The sequence below is a fragment of the Canis lupus genome, chromosome 16 (assembly GCF_003254725.2).
Source record: "Canis lupus dingo isolate Sandy chromosome 16, ASM325472v2, whole genome shotgun sequence".
NCBI lineage: Eukaryota > Metazoa > Chordata > Mammalia > Carnivora > Canidae > Canis > Canis lupus.
Genome location: NC_064258.1, coordinates 1,090,376 through 1,110,824, shown reverse-complemented (window position 1 = coordinate 1,110,824; position 20,449 = coordinate 1,090,376). Strand labels below are relative to the sequence as shown.

At 59.4% G+C, this 20,449-nt stretch overlaps 2 protein-coding genes across 2 annotated transcripts; one reads left to right on the top strand and one right to left on the bottom strand.

The window, feature by feature from the left end:
- The first annotated feature begins 264 nt into the window (after positions 1-264).
- On the top strand, positions 265-3,993 carry IGFBP1 (insulin like growth factor binding protein 1). The gene is made up of 4 exons (XM_025433969.3): positions 265-702; positions 1,719-1,873; positions 2,604-2,726; positions 3,535-3,993. The coding sequence occupies exons 1-4, from the start codon at positions 363-365 to the stop codon at positions 3,664-3,666; spliced, it is 750 nt and encodes a 249-aa protein (XP_025289754.1). The 5' UTR covers positions 265-362; the 3' UTR covers positions 3,667-3,993.
- Positions 3,994-12,451: 8,458 nt separating this feature from the next.
- Positions 12,452-19,294, bottom strand: IGFBP3 (insulin like growth factor binding protein 3). Its single transcript, XM_025433887.3, has 5 exons — positions 18,792-19,294; positions 15,935-16,155; positions 15,496-15,615; positions 14,767-14,906; positions 12,452-13,789 (listed from the first exon to the last, which is right to left on the bottom strand). Exons 1-4 carry the CDS (start codon positions 19,198-19,200, stop codon positions 14,781-14,783), a joined length of 876 nt encoding a protein of 291 aa, XP_025289672.1. The 5' UTR covers positions 19,201-19,294; the 3' UTR covers positions 12,452-13,789; positions 14,767-14,780.
- Between the last annotated feature and the right edge of the window lie 1,155 nt (positions 19,295-20,449).

The window sequence follows — 20,449 nt, the reverse complement described above, 5'->3', positions numbered from 1 at the left end:
AAATAAAATCTTTAAAGAAAAAAAAAAAAGAATTGCACTTTGGCTCCAGGTGGAAACCATAACAGGACAAACACAGTCGGACACCTGGGCCGGGAGCCCTCCCTCCACCCACCATTTGCGCAGGGCCTTGGGTGCGCAAGCAAAACAAACTTTTTTTTCCAGACTTATTTTGAACGCGGCCACAAACACGCAGCGCGGGCAATCATTAACCGCCCATTCAGGGGGAAGGGGAGGGCCGGCCGCACCCTTTATAGGGCGCGCGTGGCTCCCAGCATGCGAGCATCTGGCTTTTGGCACTGAGCGTCGCCTGCCTGCGAGCCACTGCCCGCCAGCCGGTCTCCGAGCGCCACACCTGCGCGACAATGCCTGTGGCCCCCGCTGCCCGTGCCTGGCCGCCTCTGCTCCTGCTGGCTGTCCAGCTTGGCGCCACCGCTGGCACCCCGCAGCCGTGGCACTGTGCGCCCTGCACCCCCGAGAAGCTGGCGCTCTGCCCTCCGGTGCCCGCCTCCTGCGCCGAGACCGCCCTGCCCGCCGGCTGCGGCTGCTGCCCCATGTGCGCCCTGCCACAGGACGCGCCCTGCGGAGTGGCCACTGCGCGCTGCGCCACTGGGCTCAGCTGCCGAGCGGCGCCAGGGGAAGAGCGGCCCCTGCACGCCCTCATCCGCGGCCGGGGCGTCTGCGTGCCCACCGATCCCGCCGCAGGTAGGACCGCAGCCCCACTGGTTCCCCTCCCCAGGACAGACGACTGGGGTGGGGCGGGGGGTGCCGCCGAGGCCCACGGCCGGTGCGGAGCAAACCCACCCACGGCCAGAGCACGGCAGGCAGAGGGTCTTCCGGCACCTAGTGAGGCCTATCGCTGCGTGGTCCAGCGGCAGGTGCCCAGGAGAGGGCAGGAGAGGCGGGAGGGCTCCCAGGACTCGGTGCCAGGGTCGGGGAGGGAGGCCACGGGGTGCGCCTGCCACTGGGTGGCCCAGGACGGGGATCCCTCCTGCCAGCCGGCCCGGGGACGTCCTTTATCACGGGCTGTGGGGACAGCCTGAGATGCCCGCTGCTCCAGAGCTGGCGGGAGTGGAGGCTGGGAGTCTGCATTCACTGCCATAGAAAGAAGGTGTCTGATGTGTGTGTTGCCCCCGCTCAAGGACTGGACTGTCAGACGTTCCTGACTTGCAGAGGGGAGCAGAGGAAACACCCCTCCGTCTGTCCCTCCCCGTGGGGCCGGTGGCTGGGCTGTCCCGGGTCCTTCCTGGAGGAGCCCCATGGTTCCGTAACCCTGCTAGGGCATCGGCCCGAGTGCATGGTCCTTCCCAGGAGGCTCTCTGCCTTCAGAGTCAGTGAAATGGGCTCATCCTGATGGTCCCCAGCAGAGATGCATCCCCAGGGCCCCCCAGGAAAGCCAGTTCTCTATCTCCGTCCATGCACCGAATCCCAACGTCCATGTGGCTTCACTCTTCCACCCCTTTAGAGGTAAAGACTCGGGGCGCCCTTGCCAGACCCCCCCCCCACATACCTGAATTACACAATTGCTGTTGGGTCGTCACGTTCCCAGGAAACTGTCAGAAGCCCTGTTCAGCGGTAAGGGGGTAGAGCTCAGGATCAGCTCGAGCAGCCTCCCAGCCCAGCCTGGCTGCCGGGAGAGGAAGGCGCTCCCAGGGGCGCAGGCGCCCAAGCTCGGGGGAGGCGGTGGGGGGCTCACGGGTGTGCGGCGCTGCACGTTTCAGATGCCAAGGAGTCCTCGGAGAGCTCGGAGATCACCCAGGAGCAGCTCCTGGAGAACTTCCACCTGATGGTCCCGTCGGAGGAGGACACGCCCATCCTCTGGAACGCTGTCCGTAATTACAAGACCGTGAGATCCGACGACTCCGACAAGTTGAAGGTGAGGCCTTGGGGCAGGTGCCACGCAGAAGCCGTCGGCCCCCTGCCTCCCGGGGGCCTGGGAAGGATAGACCTTCCCCACCGCAGCTGTGGCTGTTCTCCCACCAGGGGCCTGCTGGGCTGTGTAGCTTTGCCCGTGTGTCGCCCTAAAGCTCAGGCGGGGCCTTTACGCTCCCTCCCCGAGGGCGCCCGCACCCCCCCTTAAACATTGTGATCAGAGGCATCAGCTCTGCAAGCATCGCCCCTTCTGTCGTCCCCCGAAACTGTCCCCACCCAGCACTAGCTCCCTGGTCCGGGCTGAGCCGACGGCTGTTTTTCATTCTACCGCTTGAGGGCGACCAAGAATCAAAGTTGGGGACACGGGCCGGTCTGTGAGAGAAAGAGCCAGATGGGACCCATAGGCCTGGGCACCGGGTCTGACCCGCTTCCCAGGTGCTTCGGGGTTTTGTCTGCAAGGGTGATGGGTGCAGACGGTCCCGTTGTCTGCGGTAGCCCGGAGAGGCCGTGTCCTCACTCCACGTGGCTGCTGTGACATAACAGCACAGAGGAAAGGCTCACGGCCTAGGAGCTTCTGCTGCGGGAGAGGCCGTGTCCTCTCTCCAGGCGGGGGGGGGGAGGGGGGGGGCGAGTCCCCACAGGGCAGGGGCCCGGGAAGGCCTGGTGGGGACGCACAGCCCGTTGGGTCAGTCCCCGTGTCACTCACGGCGATGTGGACCTAACTGCCCTTCCAGGAGCCCTGCCGGCGGGAGCTGCACGAGGTGCTGGCACGGCTGGCCGAGGAGCAGGCGTCCAGACAGCTGTACAGTTTCTACCTGCCCAACTGCAACAAAAATGGGTTCTATCACAGCAGACAGGTATGCACCTTGCTCGGGGCGCCCTCGCGGGTTGGCCAGCCTGGCACATCCCCGCAGAGCCGCCCTTTCCCCAGACAGGGCATCCAGTCCCAAATACGCCCTGCAAGGCCCCCCAACCAGCCGTACTGAGTCAGACTCCGCCCCTCCGGGGCCCAGGGCAGGGGGGTGGAGGGACCCCGCAGTCGGCCAGGGGCTCTTGGTCGCTTGCGCAGTGAGCCCGGGCAGGTGGGCGACAGGTCCCGTGCTCTGCACCTGTGTCCCGGCTGTGACACCAGAGGGAGGGGAGAGCTCCGCTCAGGAGATGGAGCCAGCCCCCTGCTTTCCTCCCCTCAAGGGGAAGCAACCACCTTCAGGAAAGAGTGTTTCCGGCCTCCCGGGTGATCACTGGGATGGGAAACAAAGCGAGGCTTCATCTGGGGGAGCTCTTTAGGACTCCAGGAAGCTTGGGCTCTGGGGGGATCACGGGAGGGTCACCTCCCCCTTCCGGGAGGAGGCTGTGCTTTCCTGATGAGGAACCTGCCCGGGGGCGGGGGGTGGGCACAGCGTCCAAGGTGACAGCAGCCACACTCGGGACGTGTCCCTCCGGGCCCAGCTGCCCCGCCGTCGGGGTCACGAGGCAGACAGCTGTGTGCACCGAGCCATCTACCGCATGCACAGCCTCCCTAACAACCAGGTGCTCAGCCTCAGTCCCTATCTTAGGAGGAGAACTGGGTGGGGGGCGTCCGTGCCCTTGGCCGCGGTCACGGGGCGCCCCCTCCTCCCCGCCCGTGGGCCGCCCCTGACCTCGCGCTGTCCGCTTGATCTGCAGTGCAAGACGGCCATGGACGGCCAGCGCGGGCTCTGCTGGTGCGTGTACCCCTGGAACGGGGAGAGGATTCCGGGGTCCGTGGAGGTCAGAGGCGACCCCAACTGCGGGCAGTATTTCACCGGGCACAGCTGAGAGCACGTGCGCTGTCCTCTGTCCCTTCACGGGGAATATTTAAGTACATAGTGTATTTATAGTCTAGAAATCATGCACACTTATCTACCTATATATGTATATGTGTGGGAGCCACTTTTATACGTGTTGGTGAACGCATAAATCTGTAGTTTATTTATTCACTGTACATGTATTTTTTCGACACAGTTGCTGTGCTGTTATTTTGTAAATCATGAAACACGTTAGAGGCACTGGGTGTAAATACTTGATTTGTAGCTCCTCAAAGTTCCCTGCTTCTGGTTCTAAAAAGCAGGGGAAAAATAAAGCCTGGAAAATGCAAAACTTAAATGCGTCACAGTGCTGGGTTTTTGTTGTTTGTTGTTGTTCCCTTCAAGTGACCTGAGGGGACGGTGAAGCCGTGCTTAAGGACTCACCCTGTGCCCACAGATCCCAGTCTGTGTAGACGTGCAGGGAGAGTTCGGGGCTGATTATGGGGCCCGAGCTGGACGTGGCTGTGTGGTCACACGCACCTGCATGGTGTGGACGTGGTGGGTGGGAATAAATGCTCTACGAAGGAACACGGTGGCTGCGTGGATAAGGACCAAATGCTCCCCCTTTGTTTCCGAAATCCCCTCACACACCCCCTTCTCATGCAGCTTTGGTGTTTCAGGCTCCCTGTCCTGCTGCTGGCAGGTCTGCCCTTCCCCTACCACCCCCCTGCCTGCCCCACCCCCTGTCCTGGGGCCTAACCTCTGATGACTCACCCCTTTCCTGTCTCTGTGAGCAGCAGGCCTGCCCCCCACCATCTTAAGCACGGGATACAAACACTTTCTTCCTTTGCCCCTCGCCCTCTCCTCTGTCCTCTGTAGGGCTTGACCCCTTGTGTTTTGATGGTTGAACCCTGAGCACATGGGGCTTCTCTGCTCCCTGGATTCCTTATTTCTTCCTAGCAGGAACTATTCCTGGCTTGCTCTCCCCGATGCAGCCCTGCCAACTCTTCCTTCCACATCTCTCCACGATGGGTATCTCAACCATCACATGGGTCCCTCCTGGCCTCTTGGCTGCCTCCACTCCATCTCCTGGATGCCCCTATCTTGCTGTGGGAAAAGCCAGAGTCTCCCCAATTTACACCCCCACCCTCTATGGTCTGGGCTCCAGCTCTCCCTCTTGGGGCTCTCCCTTCACCTCTGACCTGTGGCTGCCACCCTCCCTCTGCCAAGCCCCCAGGATTGACTTGTGAACTCAACATCCAATATTATAATATATTATGACTATTGACACAAAATCTTCAACAAAATACTAGTAAACTGAATCCAGCAACATATTAAAATAATCATTCATGAGGTGCCTGGGTGACTCAGACGGGTATGTATCCAACTCCTGATTTTGGTTCAGGTCACGATCTCAGGGTGCGAGATCGAGCCCTGCAATGGCTCCATGCTGAGCATACAGCCTACTTGAGATTCTCTCTCTTTCTCTCTCTCTGCTTCACCCCCAACTTGTGTGTATGTGTGTGCATGTGTGAGCTCTCTCTCTCTCTCTCTCTCTGGAAAAAAAAAAAAAATTCACTATAACCAAGTGGATTTATCTCAGGAATGCAAGGTTGTTCCAAAACCCTAAAACAAAATAATGCAACAAATCATATCAATAGAAAAAAAACAAAAAACAAAAATCACATGGTCATCTCAACAGACTCAGAAAAAGCATTTGATAGTATCCAATATCTTTTATAACTTTTCAGGGTAAAAAAAAAAAAAAAAAAAAAAAAAAGAATCCAAACAACAAATATCAACAGACTAGGAGTAGAAAGAACTTCCTCAAGCTGACTAAAGGGATCTAGGAAAATCCCACAGCTGACAATGTGGTTAATGGGGAAAGTCTGGGTGCCTTTCCCCTTCCTGCAGATGGTAAACAAGGCGAGGATGTCTACTCCCATCACTTCTCTTCAACAGTGTCCTGGAGGTTCTATCAGTTAGGCAAGAAAAATAAATAAAAGGCATTCAGGTAAAGGAAAGGTAGAAGTATCCCTATTTGGAGATGATATGATCTTACATACAGAAAATCCTAGGCGATCCACTAAAAGACTATTCAATGAGTTGAGCGAGGTTGCAGGATACAAGATCAATATACAACAATCCATTGTATTCCTATACATTTGCAATGAACAACCAAAAAATAAAATTAATAATTTCACTCAGTGTTTAGCATTAATAAATAAAATACTTGGTAATACATTTAACAGAAGAAGTACAAAATAAAGACTACAAAATGTTGTTGAAAGAAATAAAAGGAAATCTAAATAGATGGAAAACATACCATGTTCATGGAACAGAAGGCTTGACATTGTCAACATTAAACACCTTAAACCCACAGATTAACCACAATCCTTTTCAGAATCTAAGCTGACTTCTTTGTAGTCAGCTAAAAAACGGATTTCAAATTTAGGATGGAACTTCCAGAGGTCTGGAATAGCCCAAACAATCCTGCTAAAGAACAAAGTAGAAGGACTCACATTAACTGATTCCAAAACTTTCTACAGAATAATAGTAATCAAACAGGGTGTTAGGGGAGTAAGGATAGACATATAGATCAGTGGAATAGAATCGAAAGGCCACTAATAGACATTGATGTTCAGCTGAATTTCAGTGAGGGTTGGAAGACCGTTTAGTGAGGATAAATGTTTTTTTCAACAAATGGGGCAGGGAAAACTGAATAGTCACATGTAGAAGAAATTGGATCCCTACCTCACACTATATACAAGATTAACTCAAGACCAATAAAGATGTAAATATAAGAGCTACAAACATAAAATTCTTAGATGAAAACTTTGGGGTAAATCTTCACCACCTTGGATTTGGCAAAAGATTCTTAGATATAACACCAAAAATGCAAGTGACAAAACTGAAAGCTAAATTTTACCCAAATTAAAAACTCGTGTGCTTCAGGAAAGTAAAAGGACAACCTGCAGAATGGGAGAAAATATTTGCAAATTAATAATCTGCTAATGCTGGCATCCATTATACATGAGGAACTCTTACAACCCAGTAGTATAAAGACAAACAACCCAGTTGGGCAAAATATATGGACAGACATTCCTCCAAAGAAGATACTGTCACTAAGCACATGACATGATAGATGCTCACCGTCATGAGTCCTCAGGGAAATGCAAATCAACACCCCAATGAGATGCCCCTTTGCACCCATGAGGATGGCCGTGCTCAAAACAGCAGGTAAGAAGTGCAAGTGGTGACGTGCAGAAATGAGGCCCTTGTACGCTGCTGGTGGGAATGTACGATGTGCAACTACTTTGGAAAACGGTCTGGCAGTTCCTCAAATGATTCCACACCGAGTTACCATAGGACCCAGCAATTCTGCTTCTAGGGCTATATCCAAGATAAGTGAAAACTCACATCCATGCAAAAACTTGTACACAGATGTGCGCTCTTAGATGTGTCATTTATAATGGCCAAGAGGTGGAACTAGTCCAAATGCTCATCAGTAGACAAACAAATGGATAAACACAATATCATGTATCCATATCATGAAATACTACTTGGCCATAAAAGGGAATGATATGTCCTACAACACGGATGGACCTTGAAGACAGTATACCCATCACCACAACCTCACATTGTGTGATTCTGTTCGTGTGGACGTATGTCCAAGGTAGGGAAGGCTGCAGAGAATGAAAGTAATGAGTGGTTGTTTGGGGCTGGGACAAGGGGCTGGAGGATGATGGCTAGCAGGTACGGGGTTCTTATTTAGTGATGGAGATGCTCTAAAACTGAGTGAGGATGATGCCACATGTGGGTGAATACACTCAAAGCCACTGAACCTAATGGAGGTATTTCGAGCGTGTATTTCTTTCGGCCTTCTTGCTTGCCGTCATTGTCCTCATTAACATCACCCACCGAGTTCTGATTTCAAGATAATCAACTCCTCCTTCAACCTGGAAGCATTCATCTCCTGTGCTTTCTCGTTTTCAAAAATGTGGGGATTCAGGGAGGTGATTCCTGTCATTGATTCTCAATTTAATCACATTATGGTCATAAACTATCACGTACATGGTATCTAGGTTTTCACTTCTGAGGCTTTCTTACCACCTGATATGTGATTGATTTTTCGACATCCTGCAGGTTCTTGAGAAGGACGTGCAGTCTATTATTTCAGCATGTAGCTTGGTTGGGCTAAGCTGGCTGGTTTTGAGGTTGCAGATCTCCTAAATCCCCTCCGATTTTTTCCAAAGAGGGTAACAATTCCTGTAATATATTAATTTTCAAATAAAAAAGTTGAAGGATATTTTATTGGGTGCACGTGTTTGGAACAGCTCGTACTCCTGGCTCATCCACCCTCGTGCTGTCTCGAGGTGACTTTCCTGCCTCTAAGAAAACACTCTCTGGCTTAAAATCAAGTTGTTCTCATCGTACTGGCTACTCTACATTGTTCTGGATACTTTTTTCTGATTTCACTTGTCTACCCTTTAACTTTTAGCCTCCTCTGGTGATTACAACCCGTATCTTGATTTTTAGCAAATGAACCTGCTTCTCTTTTTTTTTTTTTTTTTTGTGAACCTGCTTCTCTATGTTCACCTGACAAATTTCATTTTATTTTATTTTTTTTAAAGATTTTATTTATCCATGAGACACACACACACACACACACACACACACACACAGAGGCAGAGACACAGGCAGGGGGAGAAGCAGGCTCTATGCAGGGAGCCCGACGCAGAACTCAATCCCAGGTCTCCAGGGTCACGCCCAGGGCTGAAGGCGGCGCTAAACCACTGAGCCACCCGGGCTGCCCCAGTGGTTTTATTTTTAATGATTTTATTTCATTTAGAGAGCATGAGGGGAGGACAGAGGGAGAGGATTCCAAGCATACCCCCCACTGAGCAGGGAGTCCGAAGCGGAACTCTATCCCAGGACCCTGGGATCATGACCTGCGCCTCCCAGATGCCCCCACAGTGTCTTTAAGCTGTACTGTCTTGTACATTCGGTGGAGCCTGTCAACCTAAAGTCATTCTCTTTTTTTTTCACTCAATGAGAAATGCATGTCATATTCCTTTGAATATTCGCCAGGACGTCGGGGATCTCAAGTGCTCCCTTTATTTTCCAGCCTCTAGGCCCCTGGCTTCCTCCAAGGCAGGTCGTGTACTTGATGGTCACTGACGCAGCCTCTGCGGAGCCCATTCTGTTCTTTCTTCCCCCTCTGCGTTCCTTGTTTCCCCGGTTGGGTGCCTCAGACCGACGGTGCCGGTTGGTCCCTCCTGAGCTCCTGGGACATGACAGCTCCTAACCCCGGGCTTGGAGGGGCAGTTAGTTCTCATTTTGTTTCCGGAGGAAATGATCTGCTGCGCGGCTCACTTTGGATGTAGCTGTGCTGCTCGGAGGTCGCGGCTCTCAGACTGGCCGGGGCGCCCCGGGAGCCCTGCTGTGTGCGGCCGTGTCCCCACCCGGAGCTCGCCGGGCAGCGGCGCAGCAAGCGTGGGGTCCTGGGAAAGCCTCCAGCTCCGGGAGTCTGCGGTGGGTCACTCACCGCTGCCCGGCTCGGGAGAGGAGCTCTGCGGCCCGTCGCCCTCCTGCCTCCTTCACTCCTTCAGGACGCGCGTGCGTGTGTCCGTACAGCCGGGGGCAGGTGCTGACAGCTCCCAAGCTGTCGGGGGCCCTGGTGGGGTGGACGGACAGCGGCCTTGTTCCTGGGTGCACGCTGCAGCATCGCTGCTCTGGCCTTCCCGGTGCGCAAGGGGCTGCGGGGCACCCCTGCCCCCTTTAGAATGGCCAGGGCCTCCGCTCTGTTTCTAGTGACCTTGACGTTCTCCATGGCAGCCTAGAGGGACATGCCTGCAGGCACCTCCCCTCACCCCCTAGAGATCCTGGTGTCCCCCCAAAACCACCTCCTCTTGTTTCCTTCTTCAGTTGGAAGGCTGCCTTGGGTGGCACCTTCTATGTCCTCCTGGGCCCCCAAATCCAACCCATGAATAGGGGACCCCATGTCTAAAATACGCCCTGACTGCACCCCCGAGCCTCCCGGGGGCAGCGGGACTTGGAGCAGCAGGCCTGGTTCCCCATCCACTCAGCGCAAATGCCAGGGTTCCTGGGTCCCTGACCTGGCGCCTGCCCTCTCCCAGGTCCCACCTTGTGCACCCGGGGTCGGGGGCGTCCGGCTCACGGTGGCCCTGGCGTGGGGTGACTGCTCCCTGGCCTCCCTGGCGCCACTGGAAAGCCACTCCCATGAGGCCTTCCTTGACCAGTTGCCACGCGGGAATGAGAGGACGGCCACCGGCAGGTGTCCCGCACCCTGCCGCCCTGCCGCCCTTCCTGTGCGGAGCCCCCTCCTCCCCAGCCCCGCGTCCCGGCCCCGCCCGCGGGCTGCCCCTCTGCATGGGAGCCCTGACTCCGCACCCCTTGCGCACCGCCTGCGGGCGCTGTTCCAGAGCAGACGGTGTGGAGAGGCGGGACCGCTTGGAGTGGGGGCCGGGGGGCGTCCAGTCCCCTTCCCAGGTTGGGGTCAGGGCTACACCATGCGCGTGGGGGTGGTCAGCAGTGGGAGCCGCGGCCCTGACTCGGGAAGAATCCGGCCCTGGAAGCGCAGGCTCCTTCAGGCTCCTTCTTCAGGCTCCAGGGCGACAGGCGGTGGCCGACGAGGTGAGCAGCGCCCTCTCCAGGTAGAGGGGCACATGCGTGTCACTGCTGAAACTGCTGGGAGTGTAATGAGGTGGAAATAAAGACATTGCCTACATTTTCACAACCAGGTTGACATTATGCTGTGTTTCTTTGTGTGCATGTGTGTGCACGTCTGTGTACATGTGTGCGTGTGTGCACGTGTCTGTGTAAATGTGTGCATGTGTCTGTGTAGGTGAGTGCAAATGTCTGGGTGCATGTGTGCATGTGTACACGTCTGTGTAAATGTACATGTGTGCAAACGTCTGTGCATGTGTCTGTGTATATGTGTGCAAACATCTGTGTACATGTGTGCACATGTCCATGTCCATGTGTGCACATCTGTGTATGTGCACACACATCTGTGTACATGTATGCACATCTGTGCATGTGTGCACGTGTCTGTGTAAATGTGTGCATGTCTGTGTATGTGTGTGCACATGTCTATATATGTGTGCAAACGTCTGTGAATGTGTGCACTTCTGTGTACATGTGTGCGTGTGTGCACGTGTCTGTGTACATGTATGCACGTCTGTGTAAATGGGTGTGTGTGCATGGGTCTGTGTACATATGTGCAAACATCTGTGTATGTGTGCATGTGTGCACGTGTCTGTATGCACGTCTGTGTGCATGTGAACACATCTGTGCATGTGTGTGCACGTGTCTGTGCATGTGTGCAAACATCTGTGTGCGTGTGCACGTGTCAGTGTACATGTGTGCACATCTGTGTGTGCACGCGTCTGTATATGTGTGCAAATGTCCGTGTGCTTGTGTGTGTCACTGCATGCGTGGGCCTGTGGGCATGTACCTCTGGGTGTGTGCAAGTGTGTGCACGTGGGTGTGTGCACAGTCCAACAGCATCTGCTCTCATTTTCACCCACCATGAGCATTTGTCTTTATCACCGACATCGAAATCCTTGTGGGTGACATCGCCGTCGTGCCACCTTCAGGAGCGTGTCGGGGAGGAGCGCTGGGTCCCAGGAGTCCGGCCGTAAGAGACATGCCTCTCCGGGCAGCGCAGCACAGGGGGGAAGCCCCTCCCATGCCACCCTCCTCAGCGTCGGTGACAGTCATGCTTCAGCTGTGCAGATGTAGCCACTGCATCCCCGGGGCTTGGGGACACACGCCCTGGCATGCTCATTCCTGTGTTTGGGGGGATGGCGGCTGGGGACACGTGGTGCGGGGGGTGGAGCTCCCAGGAGCTGGGAGGTGGGGGGTGGGGGGGCGGGAGAGGGCCGAGTGTGTGCAACTTCACGTGCTCATCAGATGTGACAGGAGACCCGGGAGAAGGAAAGTGGTCCAGGGCCGATGGGCACTGTCACCCGCAGGGGCTCGATGGGGCCCGCCCAGCTCCGTCCTGGGTGCCCGCGCGCCTGCCAGACGTGTGCAGCCCCAGCACCCATGGGCCTCGGGCCTTGCTCTGCTTGCCGGCTCCCTCCCTCAGGGTTGGCACCTTGCAGGCACAGCCCCCACGGAACCCTGGCCTGTCCCCGGATCCCCGTGGACAATCCCCGAGGACGCAGAGCTCAATGCCAGCTGGCACAGCCCGCAGAGGCTTCTCTAAAGGGTCGGTCATGGGCGCCTGGGGGCTCAGGTGGTGACCTCGGGGTCCTGGGATGGCGCCCCAGGCAGGCTCCCTGCTCAGTGGGGGTCTGCTTCTCCCTCGCCCTCTGCTGCTTCCCCTGCCGCGCTACCTCTCCCGCAGCCTCTCACATGAATAAAATCTTTTAAAAAAGGGTCAGTCACGGATCTCAACAGGCCACTCAGGGGCCTGCGGCCTCTCCCTCCCCGGCCTCGTCTGCTGCCAGAGCAGAGGGGCTGAAGGCCACAGGGGACGCCGTTCTGCAGGTTTCAGGTCTGCTCTGCGTGGCCTGAGTGGTGACAAGACAGGCCCCTGGGGGACACCAGCCAAAGGACTGGAGGCACGACTAGGCCCCGAGTTCCTGGGAGGTGTGGCCTGGCGCCTCCATAGCCTCCAGGGCACCAACAGGGCTGGGGAGGGGTCCTGCTGGGGTGCTTCTTGGGACAGGATGAGACAAGCAAAGGCATTTGTCTATGCAGACTCCAGCTGTGCTCGGAACACCCAACTCTCCAGCGACGCAAACCCAGGAGCTGGTCACCAACACGGGGAATGGAAGCTGGTCTCCTTATGGTAAAAACTTTATTTACTATTTATAAATACATCGCAAGACAAACTTTTCAAAAATACCTTTTTTCCCCAAAAAAACTTAATTAAAAAAATAAAGGAAAGCTAAGAGGCGAACGTCTCGAGGCCCCTCTGTGTCCCCAAGGGGCCGCGGGCGGCACTCCAGCCCGGGGTCTCCCGCTCCCGCTAGTTGGAGTCCTGGCCTGCCGCCGCAGCCCACCAGGGTTCTGTCGTCCCGCGCGGCCACCCTCGTGTGCTAACCTCGTGCCTACGGTTACCTAGATCAGCTCCTAGCGCATCTGGACTATGACGTATACAAGGGGACACCTCAGGCGGAATGCACATTCTCTGCGTCTACGTGTGACTAGAAGGAGAAGCAGGGGGAGTCCCGTGTGAGCGCATGGATTGTCTAGGTGGCCCCCGCGTCCCCGGCGGGCCATCCCTCTCTGCCAGGTGACCGAACTGATTTTTAACTCTTTTTACATCGTGCAGAGGAAGACAAGGACAGAAAGGAGCTCATCCTCAAAGATAAACCTGGTTCTGGAACTGCTGAACGGGGGAAACGTGGTTTGTGGTCTGCGGTCCCCAAATAATTCTGCTCTCGTTCCACGGCCGCTGAAAAGGGCCAATTCTTGTGGTGCCCCCGGCCCCATGGGGCTGCCTCTGCTGGCGGGTCCCCAGCCCTCCACCTTGCACCCCTGGGAAGCTGCCTAACCCAGAGGGTCAGGAACACCTGCTCTCACGGGCTCCTGGGGATCCCGACGACATTCTTGGCTTCTCGAATTTTCCTGTAAGACTCATCTACTCTCTGCTCTTCCCCAGGGTGGCCCCCTGAAGGCTCGCAGGACCCTCTCCACGAGCCGAGCTGGGCCCTTGCCCGATGGACGTGAGCCCCTGGCAGGTGCACCGGGGGGTCTCAGACACCACCAGGTGCGGGGCTCCCCATCCTTGCGAGGCCTGTGCCTGCTTCCCGAGCGGGGACGAGGCCTGTGCTCCACGGAGGCAACAGTCGCTCGGTCTTGAGGCGGAGGGTGGGCTGCGCGGGCAGACACGCGGGAGCGCTCGGGGACGCGCAGCACTGGGGTTTACGTGTACGTTTGGAGGAAGCAGGAAGAAAAACCAAGCGGCGTCCCACGGACTCCTGGGAGGTGGAAGGCGCCCTGGTTCACCACCTAGAAGAGCCCTAGGCGTCGCAGACATCTCTTTCTAAACTTTGGTTAAAAGAAAAAATCAATTCACCACAAAAAAGAAATATAAATTGAGGCTGTAGCCAGATGCTGATCATGTCCTTGGCAGTCTTTTGTGCAAAATAAGGCGTTTCTGAGCTCCACGTTAACTAAAACAAACAGAAAGATAAATATGTTGAGATAACTCCCCCACCTCGGAAGGCTCAACTCCTACCCCACGGTGCTTGGTGCTAGATCCCCCCGCGGCGGGCAGACGGGGGCTGCAGGCCGAGGCCCAGCCCCAGGTCTCACCCTCAACCTTGAGTTCTTGCTTCCGACTCGTGGGGAAACAAAACTTGTAACTAAAAATGAAAATTTGGGGGCGCCTGGGTGGCTCAGGTCATGATCCCGGGGCCCCGGGACTGAGCTGCGTGGGTAGGAGTCTTCTTCCCACCCCGTCCTGCTGGTGCTCTCTCTCAAATAAATAAATAAAATCTTAAAAAAAAAAAAAAAAAACGAAATGAGAACTTCTTCTCTTTCCTTAAGTTTGTCTTGAGGAGATGAAACACATTTATTCTCTTTTCCCCAATGGCTCTCTCCATTTTAAAATTTTAAAGATTTTACTTATTTATTCATGAGAGACACACACAGACAGAGGCAGAGACACAGGCAGAGGGAGGAGCAGGCTCCCTGCGGGGAGCCCGACAGGGGACTCGATCCCGGGACCCCGGGTCACGCCCTGGGCCGAGGGCAGACCGGGCTGCCCCAGGCTCTCTCGTGTATTCAAAGACCAAGCAGGATCGCAGGTGACTGCATTCTTAGAAGTCAAAGTCTCCCGTAAACCCCCCCTTCGCGTCTGGTGAAGACAGGTCTGTCCAGCACCGACTCTCAACGCGTCCGTGACGTACAGTACGGAGGAGCACGAGCCACGCTTGTAAGCGCGAAGCACGTTCCTTCCCCATGTCCTCGTGGATTCAGTCCTTTGCTGCGAGGACGAGCCCCCGACAGGACAGCTGCGTGGGGCAGCCTGGGCGGCTCTGCGCTGCGTGCGTCCTAGTCCAGCATCTCCCAAGGGACCAGAGGTGCCCGAGACAACGGGACCAGGGCCCCACTTCCCGGGTGGGCACGTCCCACTTCCCCGACTTACGTGGCCAGCGGCGTCTACTTGCTGTCCATGCTGTAGCAGTGAATGTCGCCTTTGCCCCTGGCATCGAAGCCGGGCAGCGGCTGCCCATACTTGTCCACACACCAGCAGAAGCCCCGCTTCCTGCCCTTGGAGGGGCGGCACTGCGAGGGAGCGCAGGGGGGCAGTGAGCCCGGAGGGAGCCCCCGCAGGGTCCCTGCCGTCTGAGGGGCACGTGTGCAGCAAGGTTACAGGCTTGTGCATGTGGGAGGGGGGCTCCCTGGAGAAGCGGGCCCGGGGTGATTCTGGGTCCCTCAGGTGTCACAGCAACGCCGGACCTGCCACCCTGCAGGCACCTGCGCTGACGGGCGGGATGGCAACGTCCCCACCTCCCCGGGCACCTGTCCCCGGGCACGCGCCAGTCTGCACAGATGCATTCTCGGCGTGGGTTTGCCGAAGAACTGACTGAGGGGAATAGACGGACGTGCTGCTGCCTCCTGGCAGGTGGCACACAGGTGTCACAGGGACACCACGGAGCCCCACGGAGCCCCACGGCCAGGGAAGCGCGGCCCCCAGGCGCTCGGGCCCTGTGGCTTCTGCAGCCGCCTGGCGGTCGTGACGCTGAGGCTCATCTCCAGACACGACTCACCCTGGCCTAAAATAAGGACACCCTGGCTGGGCCGTGCCTCCCAGGAAGGGGAACATGAGGGGGTGCCCAGGGGCTCCCGGGGCAGCAGGGGGTATGGCACTCACCTGCTTCTTCTTATAGAAGCCCTTCCTGTCACAGTTGGGGATGTGGATGCCCCTGGGGCTGAGCATATCCAAGAACTTGAGCCGGTTCAGCGTGTCCTCCACCTCCCGGCGGCAGGGCCCCTGTGGGGGAGCGGCGGGTTACAGGGAGCGTGGGTGGCCCCGCGGGGGATCCACCAGGTCATGCCCAGTCACCAACCATGGCTCCCCGGGGTGGGGGACACACACAACACTCAGCGACCAGGCAGACAAAACAGCCACCACCTCTGCGCAGAGGACTCGAGGTGCTGGAACCCGTGTCCCTGTACCTGGACCCCCGAGACACCCCCGAGACCTCCCCGTGGCAGGCAGGGCCGGCCCCTCCCATGCAAGGCGGGCTCGTGCACCCCGACCGGGCGCCCCGAGTGCCTGCCTCCTGCCACCCGCCAGGAGAGGCGCTCACATATTCCGTCTCCCGCTTGTACTCGGAGGAGAAGTTCTGGGTGTCGGTGCTCTGGGACTCGTAGTCCACCTTGTAGCGCTGGCTGTCCTTGGCGTGCCCCTTCTTAATGACATCCATCTTCGTGTGCAGGGGCTGCAGCTTGGCGTCGGGCACCCGGTGCGTGCCAGGCAGGGCCTGCGCGCCCCCCGCGCCGTGGTCCTCCTCCGACTCGCTGCTGTTTCCTTGAAAGGTGCAAGGGGCACACGGGTGGCACAGCCATCCACCATGAGCGGCGGCCTTTTCAGAATCTCACCCCTGGGCCCGAGTGCCGGCTGCATGGCAGTGCCATCCGGCAATGCCACGTGACCTCGAAACACGGGGATCAGGTTTGGTTCCGGGCACCAGCAGCGGGCGGCCGACACGGCACCCCAGGGAGCCCACTTTCTGAATGGAATCTGCTGGGGCCCCTGGCTGGCTCGGCTCTTAGGCGGCCAACTCTTGGTCTCAGCGCAGGTGGCAGTTTCAGGGTCGCGGGATCGAGCCCCGTGCTGGGCTCTCTGCCCAGATCTCCCTTCCCTGCTCCTGTTCACACCCGCTCGCGTGCTCTCTCTCTCTCTCTCAAATAAATAAATGTTTAAGAAAAGTAAATACAGTGAAACCTGCTGTGTGCTCTTCCAGGGCAGCGGGGGCGTGGAAGGCTCGTCACCACCCATGCCCTCCACCAGCAGGGGGCACGCCCGAGCCAGAGCAGGGACAGTGCTCAGGATTGACTCTGCTCTGAGGGAACAGTGGTCTGGGGGACAAGCACCCCCAGCTCCACCTGCCTGCCCTGCGGAATCTGGGCCCCATGCGGGGTGGAGGCAGCAGCCAGAGTGCACAAGCCCTGCAGGGCCCTGGAGTCCAGCGCCGTCCCGGGGAAACCGCACGCCCCTCCGGGACTGGCTGCGCGTCCCCCTGCTCTGGGCGTGTTTGGTGGTGTGAGATGGGTCCCACCTACAGGTCTCTAACTCCCTGTCCGCGCGTGGGCTGGAGCGCCCGGAGGGGGCTGCACAGACCCTGTGCGCGCCGGGCGCGTTGCTGTGTGCTGGAGCTCTCAGTCCCCGAGAAGGACCCCACCACCCCGAGACACCTCCCGGTGCGCAACGTGCAAACGAGAAGGGCACCCGAGGCCCTGACGCCGGTGCTGCAATGCCCACAGCACCACCAGAGTTTCAAGCCCACAGATGAAACGTGGGGCTCCTGTGGCATCAGCGATTGCTCTGTTTGACCAGGAGCGTGCCCCCCAGGCCCCCCCCCCCCCGCCGCACATAGGGTGGCGGCCCGCAGTGAAGCCGGCTGACACCTCTGGCTCTAGGTGACAGGTGCATTACACGGTCTCCTGGAGAGCGCTCCCTCGGCTGCAAAACGTGCTCAGGGCAGGTGTGCTCACCAGGGCCCGGAGATCACCCCTCCCTAGGAAGAGAGACTCCCCGGAGGCGGAGGGGTGGCTGGGCTCCCGAGGGGTCTGGCGTCAGGGGAAGCGCAGATTAGCCCAGCGCCCGGTTCTTAATTGCTAGAATTTGGTTTCAATTTCCTTTAACCCATAGGGGTTTTTTTTCCTTCCTTGTCAGGGAAGTAGCAGGGACAAAGGAGATGCTAAGAGTATGCAAATAAACAGATTTGCATTTCTTTTCCAAGAACGGAGTAACTTCTTAAACCTCCCTGGTTTTCTTTCTAATGCCTGCGGACTTCAGCAGCAACACAAAACCTCCCCAGTGAAGCAGCGGATAAAGTGAACTTGGGACGGCCGCTTAAATGCACCTCCCCACCCCCAGAGGCCCGAGAAGCCTTATAAAACCTTAGGTCTTTTAATCGCGTTATAGGAAAGCCCATCAACCCACAGCGGGGAGCCTCAGTGGTAGTGGTCGCAACACACCCATTGCTGGCTACCTGGAATCGGCGGCGCCTCTAAGAACTTCCAACCGCACTTTTTGAAAATCCTGAAGACACGCGGGCCGAACGCAGTGCCCACAGAGCACAGGACCTAAGTGCCCCACACAGAGGCCCCTTAGTCACTTCACATCCACCACCGTAGCACAGTGCACGTCTTGGGCAACTGGATTTTTGCCTTCTCACCAATCCTGGGTTGGCCCAACAAAGCCAGCCTGCCTCCCTCGGGAGTGGAAACGTGCAGAACCCGAAGCCACAAAGGGACTTCTCTCCTGCCAGCCCGGGGTGGGGCCCTGCCTGGGGCGGGCAGGTGGGGGCATCATGCTCCCCGCCTCTAGGGAGGCTGGCTGGGCCTGCGGGGGTCTAAAGCAGCAGCTGCCGACCCCATTTACGCGGCCTGAGGTCCCGCTGCGCCAAGCCGGAGCCTCCGTCCTCTTGGGGCTCCCAGCAGCCGCGCCCCAGCCCTCCGAGGCTCCTTCCCCCTCAGCATCCCTGAGGTCTTCGAGTCCACGTTCCCCGCAGCTCCGGCCCTGGCGTGGGTCTGGGGCGCACGCGGGGCCGATGCGGGACGTGCTAACCGGGCGCACCCCCACGCCCTTCCTTGCCTTTGGGGGACCTTGGGGGGGCCACCTCCTTGCGGACATCAGGGTGCGCCAACGCAACGAGACGCGCATACCTGCTTCCCACCTCACCGTCCCTGCCGCGCGCCGAGCGTCCCCGAGGCCCGGCAGCGTGTCCCGCACGTACCCGCGCAGCCTCCCCGGCCCCTCCACCGCCCCCGCTCCCCGGCACCGACGCGCTCGCTCCCCGCCGCGCCCCCGAGGCGCCCGCGCCCGGCCGGGGAGATGCTCCCCCGCCCGGGGTCCGCCCCCTGCCCGCCCGGGACACCGGCGCCCAAGCGCTCAGGGGCGGCAGCCGGGGCGGGGGCCCACCTGGCGCGGCGGCTCACCTGGCGCTGGCGGCGCAGGCAGCAGGTAGGCGCGCAGGCGGCCGGCGGCGCTGGCGTTGGCGCAGAGCCCGCGGCCGTCCAGCAGCGCCTGCAGCGGGCGCGGCTCCCCGGGCGGCGGCTGGCAGCGGAGGCCGGCGCCGCAGCGCTCGGTGTAGACGCCGCACGGCTGGCCCTCGCGCAGCGCGCACGTCAGGCAGCAGCCGCAGCCGGGCTCCCGCACCAGCTCGGGGCACGCGGGCGCGGTGGGCGGCGGCGCGCACTGCGCCAGGGCGCGCGCGTCGCACGGCTCGCAGCGCACCACGGGGCCCGCGCCCGCCGCGCCCGCGCCCGCCCGAGCCGCCGGGGGTCCGCGGAGCAGCGCCAGCGCCGTCAGCGCCGCGGCCCAGAGCGCGGGGCGCGCCCCCTGCATGGCGCCCTCCGGGGGGCCCGCTGCTCGGCCGACCGTGGCGCGGGGATCGGGGAAGCGCGCGGCGGGAGGCTGCGGGAGCGCGGGGCGGTCGCCGGAGCTGCGCACTGCGCCGCCGATGTCGCGTCTGGGCCGCCGGAGCGCGCCGGCCGCTATATAGAAGCCGGTGGCCGAGGACACGCCCCGGAACGGCGCGCGGGCGGGGGCGGGGGCGGCGCGGGCGCGGGGGCGGGGGCGGGGGCCGGCACCTGCTGCACGCGCGCACGCGGGCCCCCCGGGCGGGGTGCGGGGGCCGGGGCCGGGGCCGGGGCCCGGGCCGGGGCGCCTGGCCTGCGCGGACCCTCGCCGGGCGCGCTGCGCAAAGCTTCGCACCACGGGGAGCCTCGGTCGGGGGCGTCGTGGGGTGTTCCCGAGCGGGAGGCCGTCGGCTGGCGCGCGCCCCCCCGCCCCTGCGCCTCGGCCGGTGCGCCCGGCGCCTGCAGCGGGTCCCTACGCTGGACCTCACCGCCCTCCTCCCCGTGGGTGCTCTCGCCGAGGCCATGGAGCGGGCGGGACAGCGGGCGCTGCCGAAGCGCCGGTGATGCCCGGCGGCCCCCGCCGTTGCGCGCTCCCGGCCCCCGCGCGCCCGAGGGGAGATGCTCTGGGAGTCTCGCTCCTTGCGCGCCGGGCTGCGACGGGGCCAGCGCGCCCCTTCCCTAGGTGACCAACAGAGGGCACCGGTGGCCCAGGATTGGCGCGGGAGCTACCCTCTCCAGGCTCCGCTGCCCAGAGCTGTTGGGGCCTCGGTGCCAACGGAGGAGACCCCGGGAGGGCACGCTCTCGGGCGCTGTTGGCGATGCGTTCTTGCTCCAGGAGGCGGACAGGTGCCTTGTGCGGTAGAGACCGCCCCTCAGGCCCCCTTGCCTTCCCCGCTGCCCGGGCCCAGCCCCCTGTGCGGCTGTGGGTGAGGCTGGCATGAACCCCCAGCGTCCGCCCTGCTGTGTACAGGCGCAGGTGTGTGTGCATGCGTGTGCCCTCCTTTAGAGGGAGAGCACCAGCTGCTCACAGCAAATGCACGGGCAACAAGAGTTGTACGTGAGTCCCTCCTTGGAAACATCAGGGACCCGCAGAGGGACCTGCGTCCCCAGCTCCGCAGGGGTGTCCACTCCTGTCCCCCCGGCGACCGGCATGGGGCTCAACCTCCTGGCCGTCCCTCCCACCCCCCCATCCCTCCTTGTAGCTCTGTGTGGGCTGCTTTGGCTCTGAGAGCAGA